The sequence below is a fragment of the Rhincodon typus genome, chromosome 23, assembly GCF_021869965.1.
Source record: "Rhincodon typus isolate 14 chromosome 23, sRhiTyp1.1, whole genome shotgun sequence".
Taxonomy (NCBI): Eukaryota; Metazoa; Chordata; class Chondrichthyes; order Orectolobiformes; family Rhincodontidae; genus Rhincodon; species Rhincodon typus.
In genome coordinates, this window is record NC_063354.1 from 34501 (window position 1) to 46503 (window position 12003).

A 12003-nucleotide genomic window follows, 5' to 3' on the forward strand; every position below is an offset into this window, starting at 1 on the left:
CTCCCTCAGTACAGACCCTCCGACAGTGCGGCACTCCCTCAGTACCACACTGAGATTGTCAGCTTGGATTTGGAATTGAAGTCTCGAGAATTGTGCAGTGATGCCTGACTCTGTGAGATGGTGATCACTGGGTCATGTGTAACGCAATGTGTTGTAACCTGAGGACAGCAGCAGGGCAGGCCTTTCAATTAGAGAGTCCTGCAGCACGGAAGTGGCCCTTTGGCTGATTCAATCCATATTGACTGCAGACTCCATCATCTGTGGAGAGAGAAACTGAGTTAACATTTGAAGTCAAAGACTTTTTAAATATTATTGACCTGAAAATATTCATAGTTTTTGAGATCTGGAGTGTTTCTCCAGCATTTTCTGTATTTGTTTCTGATTTTCAGTAAGTACAGCATTTTTCTTTTCCCACTGCGTAGTTTTAACTGTAATTAATGATGGTTTCAGACCTGAATCCTATTGGATCACCTGCAAATTCTCTGCTCCCACATGCAGTGACCTTCATTCTCCACTCCAGTCACTCCCACTTGTTGTTCCCATCCATGTAATCTTTTCCAGTTCTTTCCCGTCAGAGAGAGAATTCTCTATGTTCCAGGAATACTTTTTCCACTCATTCTCCTCATCTAATATATCCTTTTTTAAAATACGAATTTGAACAGCACTATCAAGTATTATTTGAGTTGTCCATTTCTCATGAAGATCCTTGATGCAGTTGTAAAATCTAAGTATCTGTAATTCCCCAGATTTGAAAATGCTCCACATGTTCTTTTTGGATGATTGAGCATGAGGAAGGGTGGTACTGGTAAGTCCTCAGGAGTTGGGAAATGGAGCCTCTGGAGAGGGTACAAGGGCTAGTGTGTAACATGGACTGGATGTTTCAACCTCATTAGCTTCCATAACAATATGGTGGTTATTTTCCAGGTGCTGAGCTGAGTTTGGCAAAGCATGTCATTGGACCAAGATGCAGAGTCTGCTGGCAAACACCTGCCCAGCAAGAAGCCAACATCTCCCTCCATTTGCCCCCAAGGACAGCAGAAGCTCAGGACTGGAGTGAAGGTATTCCTTCAGTCCTTTCGTCTCTACATTTATGATTGTGGAATTGGTAGAGCAAGATGGAACATTACACCCCAGTGAAGAAGCAAGACTGAACATAGCTTCAGCCTGTCTTAATCCAATTCAAGATGTTCTTCATGGCCTTTAGCAAACTTTCTGTTTGGGAACAGGGTGATGGCACAATGTGTGGGTTCCATGGAGCATGAGGGAGCCAAACTGGTTTACTGAGTGAATGTGAGGGTTATGGCTCTTCTGAATCAGGATCCCAGATAGAACTGGAACACTCTCCATGTTTTATTTTGTTCATTCACGGGATGAGGGCATTGCTGGCCAGGCAGCATTTAATGTCCGTCCCTAATTGCCCAGAGGGCAGTTCATTGTCAACCACATTGCTGTGGGTCTGGAGTCACATGTAGGCCAGACCAGGTAAGGATGGCAGTTTCCTTCCTTAGTAGTTGAACCAGATGTGTTTTTCCCAATAATCAACAATGGATTCACGGTCATCATTAGACTCTTAATTCCAGGTGTTTTTATTGAATTCAAATTCCTACCATCTGCCATGGCAGGATTTGAACCCGGGTCGCTGGAACATTATCTGGGTCTCTGGATTAACAGTCCAATGATAATACCACTAGGCCATCGCCTTCCCATGTTCAGGATGTTATCTGTTTTACTCAGTGCCTTTGATCTCTATGACTGTTGTACTGAGATAGTTTGATGCCAGTTGGAATTGTGGAGGGTTAACTATTAGTTTTCTCCTAGAGCCCAAGACCAGCTTTCTTCACGAGTGTCAGTGTGCCAGATTCCAGGCACCCAGCTCGAGACGGTATGTTGGTGACAAAGTCAGGAGTGTTCCAGCGACAGAACTCTATCTCAAAGACCATCCGCAGGTAATGAGCCTCCATATTACTGAATGATAGTTGGGAGGCCACTGTCTATCCAGGGAGGGGGATGAGAATAGAACACAATCTGCCCGGAGAAGGGAGTGTTTTTAATTTGTTGACAGGACGTGGGCATCACTGGTTGGACAACATTTATTACCCATCTCTGGTTGCCCTTGAGAAGGTGGGGGTGATCTGCCTTCTTGAACCGCTGCAGTCCATGTGCTGTAGGTAGACCCACAATGCCCCTTAGGCAGGGGGTTCCAGGATTTTGACCCAGCGACACTGAAGGAACGGCGATATATTTCCAAGTCAGCACGGTGAGTGGCTTGAAGGGGAGATGGAAGGGGGTGGTGTTCCCATATATCCGCTGCCCTTGTACCCACTTGCAAACACCCCCACTTCTGACCTTATGATGGAGGGAAGGTCATTGATGAAACAGCTGAAGATGGTTGGGCCCAGGATACTACCTTGAGGAACTCCTGCAGAGATGGCCTGGAGCTGAGATAAGACCATAAGACCATAAGACATAGGAGCAGAAGTCAGGCCATTCAGCCTATCGAGTCTGCTCCACCATTCAATCATGGCTGATCTGTTTCTCAACCCCATTCTCTCGTTTCTCCCCAGAACCCTTGATCCCTTTGACAATCAAGAACCTATCTATCTCCATCTTAAGTATACTCAATGACCTGGCCTCCACAGCCTTATGTGCAGTGAATTCCATAGATTCACCATGCTCTGGCTGAAGAAGTTTCTCCTTATCTCCATTCTAAAAGGTCTTCCCTTTACTCTAAAGCTGTGCCCTCGGGTCCTAGATCTCAGACCTCCAACAACCTCAACCATCTTCCTATGTGTCAGGTATGACTCCAACTACTGGAGCGTTTGCCCCCTGATACCCATTGATTCCAGTTTTGTCAGGGCTCCTTGACGGGTTGAATGCAGCCTTGATATCAAGGGCTGTCACTCTCCCCTCACCTCTGGAATTCAGCTCTTTTGTCCATGTTTGAACCAAGGCTGTAATGAGGTCAGGAGCTGAGTGGCCCTGGCGGAACCCAAACTGGGTGTCGCTGAGCAGGTTATTTCTGAGCAGGTGCTGCTTGATAGCACTGTTACTGACACCTTCCATCACTTTACTGATGATCGAGAGGAGACTGATGGGGCGGGAATTGGCTGGGTTGGATTTGTCCTGCTTTTTATGTACAGGACATACCTGAGCTATTTTCCACATTGTCGGGTAGATACCAGTGTTGTAACTATACTGGAACAGCTTGGCTAGGGGAGCGGCAAGTTCTGGAGCACAAGTCTTCAGTCTTATTGCCGGAATGTTGTCAGGGCCCATAGCCTTTGCAGTATCCAGTGTCTCCAACCGTTTCTTGAAATCACGAGGAGTGAATCAAATTGGCTGCAGACTGGTATCTGTAACACGGGGGACCACTGGAGGAGGCCGAGATGGATCATCTACTCGGCACTTCTGGCTGAAGATTGCTGCGAATGCTTCAGCTTTATCTTTTGCACTGATGTGCTGGGCTCTTCCATCATTGTGGAGCCTCCTCCTCCTTAGAATACAGGCCCAGTTGGCCGAGCTCTCATCATAGGACAGTTCTGCCATCCTGGGAACAAGACTGATGAATCTTTGTTGCACTCCCTCTATTGCAATGATATTCTTCCTGAGATAGAAAAGCCTAACTGCATACAGTACTCTAGAGGGGTGTTCTAACCAAGCTGCTATATACTTGAAGTAAAACTTCACTATTGCTGTACTCAAATCCCCGTGTGATAAAGGCTAACATTCTATTAACCTTAAAAGCAATTAGCCTTCCTAATAGCTTACTACACCTGCATGTTAGCCTTTGGTGACTTATCGATGAGAACATCCAGATCCTCTTGTACATCTCAACTTTCCAACCTTGTACCATTTAAGAAATACTCTACAGGTTTCCTTACCAAAGTGGATAACTGAAAGAACTGTGGATGCTGTAAATGAGAAACGAAAACAGACATTGCTGGAAAAGCTCAACAGGTCTGGTAGCATTTATGAAGAGAAATCAGAGTTAATGTTTGGGTCCGGTGACCCTTCCTCAGAACGGACAACCTCCTCACATTTTTCGACATTATATGCCACCTGCCATGTTCTTGCCCAATTCACTAAGCCTGTTCAAATTTTTCTTAAAATATTTCACATCTTCCTCATAATACACATTCTTGTTTACGTTTGCATCATCTGCAAATTTAGAAATATTGCAATTGGTTCTTATGTCCAAATCATTGATATATCATAAAATAAAATATAAATTCCTACAGTGTGGAAGCCAACCATTCAGTCCAAGCAGGATCTCCAAAGACCATCCCACCCAGACCCATCCCCTACCTTATCCCTGCATTTGCAATGGCTAATCCACCTAACCTGCACATCTTTGAACCATGGGAGGAGACCAGAGTACCCATACAGACAACGTGCAAACTCCACATAGACAGTCACCAGAGCTGGAATCAAATCCATGTCCCTGGGGCTGCGAGGTGGTAGTGCTAACCAATGGGCCGCTGTGCTGTACCAAATTATATTGTGAATAGCTATGGTGCGGTGTTCCCTGTTTGTTCCCTTGTTCCTTTCTTAAATAGTGGGATGACATTTGCAAGCTTCCAATCTGTTGGAATCCCTTCCAAAGCCTGTGGAATTTTGGGAAGTGATTATCAATGCATTAACTATCTGCTCCACATGCTGGCTAACCACTTGGATCTCTGCTTCTGGGGGATTTCTTGTACTTTCCTCAGTAAAAACATGTACAAGGTAATAATTTAAGCTTTTCTGCCGTTTCTCTGTCCCCCACTATGAATTATGACCAAAGAAGATTGGGTTTAAATCATGGACATTAATTAGATTACCTTGTTTAGCTTTGCTCTACTAAAGTTGTAGTATAAATGATAAATTGTTAATTTCTGTTTAAATTTTAAACTTGGTGTTTGATATCTTCTTCTCAAAGTCTGGTTAGAAACTGAGCAACTTTGAGGGTCATAGATCATAGAATCCCTACAGCATGGAAACAGGCCCTTTGGCCCAACAAGTCCACACTGACCCTCAGAGCATCCCACCCAGACCCATCCCCCTATAACCTACACGTCCCTGAACACTATGGGCAATTTAGCATGGCCAACCCACCTAACCTGCACATCTTTGGACTGTGTGAGGAAACCCACGCAGACACAATGAGAATGTGCAAACGCCACACAGATAGTTGCCCGAGGGTGGAATTGAACTCGGTTCCCTGGTGCTGTGAGGCAGCTGTGCTAACCACTGAGCCACAGTGCTGCACATAAAAACAGATTAGCTGTCAGCTCCTGAAAAATCAGGAAGAAGTGCTGTCACCATGATAAATTAGTAGAAGATAACTAATGTAGTCAACAGAGATAGTAGGAACTGCAGATGCTGGAGAATCTGAAATAACAAGGTGTAGAGCTGGATGAACACAGCAGGCCAAGCAGCATCACAGGAACAGGAAGGCTGACATTTCGGGCTTAGACCTTTCTTCAGAAAAGAAAATGTAGTCAACAACTGTTTTAACTTCACTGTGTTGTGAATCCAGTGTTAGCAAATCTGATATGGTCTGGCTTGCTATCCCTGCGTTGTAACACTGTGCCCTCATGTTTTTTATAATATGGAGCCAAGCACACTACACTGTAAAGAGGGGTGGTCTCACTGATAATCTAGTTATGATTAATTGTGTATCTTTTGTAGGAGCACAGCTGAGTGGTTCGGATTGGGAACTGACTGTGATTTGGATCAACACAATTGGCAACGTAAGAGCTGGAGACACTGTAGCCAAAGGTATGGGAAGCTGAAAGCACAGTACCAGAGGAACATGGGAATTCCCAATCTGGAATCTGATCCTTTTTTAACAGTGGATTCACCAGATCCCTGTAAAGTGCCAAAGGTAAGAACAGCTTGTGGAGTTTGGTATGTTGTGAGGTGAGTGCATGCTGATCTGATTGTGACTTCAGCCCCACATCCCACCTTCTCCTCCCCACCCACTGATATCCTTCAACTCTCTTGTTAGTCAAGAAACTCTCTATCCCTAATTTTAAAAAAATATGCAATGGCTTTGCACACTACTCAGTGGGGAAGAGATTTTTAAAGTCTCTTGACCTTTGAGAGAAAAAATGTCTCCTCAATGCCATCTTCAAAAGGAGATTACTTATTTATTTAGTCCATAGTCCTCATCTTCCCCACAAGGGGAACATCCTCTCAGTATCTCCCATCGTCAAAATGCGCTCTCACCAATGCTCTATACAAATGTGGCAAAACTTCTCTCCTTTTATATTCCAAACCCCTTGCAATAAATGCCAACATTTCACCTGCCTTCCTAATATCTTGCTGCAACTGCACAATAACTTTGTGATTCATATACGAGGACACCCATACCCCTCTGCACCTCAGAATTTCTGCCATCTCTTTCTGTTTAAATAATTTCCTAGTTTTCTATTCTTTCTGCCAGAGTGGATAAGTTGATTTTTTTGTACATTATTCTCCAAATTCATGCCCAATCATTTAACCTGTCTTTATTCCCTTGCAGATCCTCATGTGATTTTCATAACTTATTCTCATATCTATCTTTGTTTCATCAGCAAAATTAGCAACTTTGGTTCTTTCATTAAGTCACTGATATAGATTGTAAATAGTTGAGGCCCCACCACTGATCCCTCTGGCAATTCACTAGTTAGTTGTCTGGATAAGTCAATAGAGATGCAGTGGCAAACATTTAAGGGGACATCTCAAACAGTGCAGAATAGATACATTCCAACAAACAATAAAAATTCTAAGGGACAGACATATCATCTGTGGTTAAATTTAAAAAAGTCATGGATAGTATCAACCTCAAAGGAGAGGCATATAAATTCTGCAAAGGTAGGTTACAGGTCAGAAGATTAGATAAAATATGTAAAACAAAAACAAAGAATTACCAAATAATTAATAAGAGAAAAATTAGAATACAAGAGAAAGTTAGCTAAAAATATAAAAACAGAGAGGAAAATGTTCTTCAGATATTTAAAAACACAAAGAGTTTCTGAAGTAAGTGTTGACCCTGTAGAAAATGAGTGTGGGGAATTAGTAATGGAGCATAAAGAGATGGTAAATAAATTAACAGGTATTTTGCTTGATCTTCACTAGAGAGAATATGAGAAACATCCCAGCATGTAAATCAGGAATTGAAAGAAGAGGAAATCAAAAAAATTATAATTCCCGACGAAGGAGTACTGACTATATTGTTAGAACTGTGAGTTGACGTCTCTCCAGATCCTGTTGCATCCTGATGCTAGGGTCTTAAATGTAGTAGTTAGTGGGATATTTGACACATTGGTTTTAATTTTCTGAAACTCACTAATTCAGGGAATGTTTCTTTAGATTGGAAAATAGCAAATACGACTCCTTTATACAAAAAGGGAGGGAGGGAGGCAAAAAGCAGGAAACTATAGGCCAGTTAACAACATCTGTCATTGAGAAAATATTGGAAGCTATTATTAAAGAAGTGACAACAGGACACTTGGAGAAGTTAAATGGAAATCAGGCAGAGCCAACATGGTTTTGTCAAAGGCAGTTCATATTTAACAAATTTATTAGAGTTCTTTGGAGAAGTAACTTGTGCTGTAGATAAAGGATAGCCAGTGGGTGTATTGTGTTTAGATTTCTAGAAGGCATTTGATAAGGTGCTACATCGAAGGTTATTGTGTAACTCATGGCGTAGGGGGCCATACGGGTCAATGCCGGAGCTTTAGCTCTTTTCAATTTCTTTAAGTTATCAGGCTGAAGGTGTGGAAGGTATGGAGCTAAATTTGTTGATGACACAGAGATAGGTAGGAAAGTGAGCTATGAAGAGAACATAAGGAGCTTACGAAAGGGATATAGATAAGTTCAGTGAGTGACCAAAGATTTGACAAATGGAGCATAATGTGGGAAGTAATAAATTTTCATTTTTGGCAGAGTGAATGAAGAAGAAGCTGATTATTTAAATGGTGAGAGGTTGCAGAGCTCTGGGGAGCAGAGGGATCTGGCGGTCCTAGTGTATGAATCACTACAGGTTAGTCTACAGGTACAACAAGGAATCAGGAAAGCTAATAGACTAACGTTTTATTGTAAGGGTAATTGAATACAAGAATAGGGAGATTATGCCTCAGTTATACAGAACACTGGTGAGACCATACCTGGAATACTGACTGCAAAACTAGTCAGTGTACTTACAGAAGGATGTTGATGCATTGGAAGCAATTTAGAGAAGGTTTACTAAACTAGTACCTGGAATGATTGCATTGTCTTGTGAGGAAAGGCTAGACAGGCTTGGCCTGTATCCTCTGGAGTTTATAAGAGTTAGTAGTGACTAAATTGAAACTCATAAGACCCTGAGGGGACTTGATAGATGGATGTGGAAAGAATGTTTCCTCTTGTGGGAAAATCTAGAACTAGGAGTTATTGCTTAAAAGTAAAGGGGTGTCCATTTAAGGCAAAGATGGGTAAATGTTAGTTCTCTCAGAGATTTGAGTATCTTCGGAATTCTCTTCCTCAGAAGGCACTGGATGCAAAATCTGCAAAATATTTTTCAGGCAGAGATTCGTGATGACCACGGGGTTGAAAGGTTATTGGGGATACACAGAACTGCAGAGTTGACATTAAAACAGATCAGTCATGATCTTGTTGAATGGCAGAGCAGGCTGGAAGGGCTGAATAGCTCCTCTTGCTCCTTGTTCAATGTAGGAATATTTGTAAAGACACATTTATTCCTTCTGTATTTCCTGTTAGGTAGCTAATGCTCTATCCATGTTAATAAGCTATCCCCTACATCCCAACATCTCATTTGATGTAGTAACATTTGTTATGGCATCTTAACAAATGCCTTCCAAAAATAAAACTATACCGCATCAACATCTTCCCCTTTATTTATATTCCTTGTTACTTCTTCCAAGAACTCTTATAAATTTGTCATATTCCATACTCCTTTCATAAAACCATGCTAACTCTGCCTGATTTCTAAGCATCAGCTGTACCCTCATAAAGAGATTCTAGAATTTTCCTAATGTCAGATATTAAACTTGCAGGTCCCTAATTTCCTGTTTTCTCTCTCCCTCTTTTGAAAACCAGAGTCACATTCTCTGATTTCTAATCTGATGTGATCCTTTTAAGGAACTCACTTAACATGTTTGGAAAATTGAATTATTAGTTGTTTTTAGAACTCACAGAAGAGTGAAACTGTGTGGAATTCACTCATTAGTGACACAAAGTCATGAGGCTTTTGTAGAGAAACTTGATTTTATACTTTGTGAGACATATTTTAAGTCAAAAGGGAAGAGCTTTTGGATTGATTTCAAGTTGCAGATTTGTTGCAGAACTGAGAGAAGACAACTGTAAGGACTCAGACTCCAAAACCCAGCAATAATTTCAGCCATTTTCTCTCTGTGAATGGAAACAAGATAACATTCAGATTCTACAAAGTGAAAACCTTCTAACTCAAGCCAAGACCTATATTCAACAGACTCTTTACAAAATTGAGGCTTTTTGAAGTTGACAACAATGTAATATTGTTGTCAGAAGCTAAAATAACAGTGAGAAAGTCATTTCATTTCCCTTGAGGTCTGTTTTGGACTTTTGATCCATTGATTTTATTCTTTTTGGCCTATATTTTCCACCCATAATATTTCCAAATCTGAAATATCTCATTAAATACCTTCCTCTACACCTGTACTGACCAATCCTTTAACCAAATTTCTCAGTTGATTTTAACCAGCTCTGTCCTTATACCTGTATTTAAGACTAAAATACTAGTCTTACATAGACTCTAAGCAAAATTCGATCATATTGTAATCACTGGTCTCTCCTGGCTCCCTTGTTATGAATTGATTAATTAATCCTGTCCCATTGCTAGAATGTGTTGATCTGAGAAACTGCTTCAAAAATACTCCATGAACTCAAACTCCCAGGCTACCTTTGCCAATCTGCTTTGTCCAATCAATTAAAATCACCCATGATTATAGTTGCACCATTTCCATAAATCTCCATTATTTCTTCCCACATACCCCACCCTATAGTTACTGATTACTGGTTACTGTTAGGGATCTTATAAACTGCTCCTACAAATGACTTCTTAACTTTTCTATTCCTTGTGCCTAGCCAAACCAATTCTACATCTTGATATTTAAAACCAAGGTAATCTCTTACCATGGTACCAATGTTATCCTTACTTAACAGAACTACCTCATTTCCCACACCTTTTCTGAGCTTTCTGTCTTTCTGGAATGTCAATTACCCCTGAATATTTAGGTCCCAGCCTTGATCACCTTGCAACCATGTCTCTGTGATGGCCATCAGATTGTACTAAGTTATTTCTATTCAAGCACACAATTCAGCCCTTTATTAATCAAAGTGGATTCAGATATAAAGCCTTTAGTTTTGAATTTTTTACTATCTTTGCAAACTTTGGCTTTATCTGCTGTTACATGGTTAAATATGTACATTCTGTCTCTTCCTGCTCTCTTGCTTTGTTCTCTTCCTTTAAATTATTACACCTTCCCTAATTTGATCTGTCATCCTGAATATTCCATTTAAACCTTCCACTGCCCTGGATATACGGCTCAACAAAACTCTAGGTCCACCATAGTTCAACAGAAAACTGTTCCAACAATACACCACTATTGGTCCCAGTGACCCATGAATTGATACCTATTTCTCCCACACTAATGTTTAAGCTACACCCATCTTTCCTAATCCTGTTCAGAACATTGGTATTTACCTGGACTAGAACAAGTGGATCCTACTCTTCCAACTAAAAGTTCCTCTCCAGCTGTGAACAGAGATCCCAACGTCTAGCCCTGGGCAGTATACACAGCTGCCTCGACTCTCACTCTCAGCTTCAGAGAACATTGTCTCACCCCGTCAGTACTGTCCCTACTACCACAACATTCCTGCTAACTGCCCCCGTGCGGATAGCTGTCTGTGCCTTGGACGGTTTCTTCATTCCCCCCGCCCCCCCCGGCAGGTCCTGCTCTGGTCCACATGAGCTGCAAGGACCTCAAGTCTCTTTGATAACTGGTAGGGGATGAAGCTCCTGAACTTGTAGCTTCCCAGTGGCCTGACCTTCTTCACTCACAGTCACAGCTGCTGATCAACGAACACAAACTAAATCAGATTAACCCTATACAAAGGAGTGTGATTGCCTCCTGGAATGGGTGTCTTAATAATGTTTTCCTCTGGTTATTGAATTCCACTGTGTCAGCTCCTTGGCCTCCAGCTCATTAACTCTGGGGTGAAATTCCTTGAGCCTCAGACACTTCGCTGCAGTTGTGGTTGTAGTGGATCTCTCTGGTGTTGCCCAGCCCCCACATGCTACAGCTGCAACACATCACCTGCCTTGCCAGTTTTCATAGAATCATAGAATCCTTACACTGCAGATAGAGGCCATTCAGCCCATTAAGCCTGCACCAACCCGCCTAAGATCTTCCCACCCAGTCCCAGCCCCCCATCCTATCCCTGTAACCCCACATTAACTATGGTTAATTCACATGGCCCAGACATCTCTAGACCCTATGGGACAATATTGCATGGCCAATTCACCGAAGCAGTACACCTTTGGACTGTGGGAGGAAACTGGAGCACCAGGAGGAAACCCACACAGACACAGGGAGAATGTGCAAACTCCATGTACACACAGTCTCCTGAAGCTGGAATTGAGCCTAGGTCCCTGATGCTGTGAGGCAGGAGTGCTGTTATTTAATTAGACAGTTAATTGGTGATGGTCATAGCCTGGCATTTGTGTGGTGTGAATGTCACTTGCCACTTGTCAGCCCAAGCCTGGATATTGTCCAGATCTTGTTGCATTTAGACATGGTCTGCTTCAGTATCTGAGGAATTGCGAACGGTGAATGGTGCTGAACACTGTGTAATCATCGGCGACCATCCCCACTTCTGACCTTATGATGTTGGGAAGGTCATTGATGAAGCAGCTGGAGGTGGTTGGGCCTAGGACGCTACCCTGAGGAACATAGAACATAGAACATAGAACATAGAACATTACAGCGCAGTACAGGC

General features: G+C 42.2%; 1 protein-coding gene across 1 annotated transcript in view; it reads left to right on the forward strand.

Annotated features, from left to right (window-relative positions):
* The first annotated feature begins 922 nt into the window (after window positions 1–922).
* LOC109913623 (inactive rhomboid protein 2-like) overlaps window positions 923–12003 on the forward strand; it is a 59598-nt gene continuing 48517 nt past the window's right edge. Inside the window, exons 1-3 of the mRNA XM_048611063.1 lie at window positions 923–1059; window positions 1819–1946; window positions 5671–5866. Of these exons, the coding sequence (XP_048467020.1) occupies window positions 949–1059; window positions 1819–1946; window positions 5671–5866 (435 nt within the window). The 5' untranslated portion in view covers window positions 923–948. The remainder of the gene's footprint in view (window positions 1060–1818; window positions 1947–5670; window positions 5867–12003) is intronic.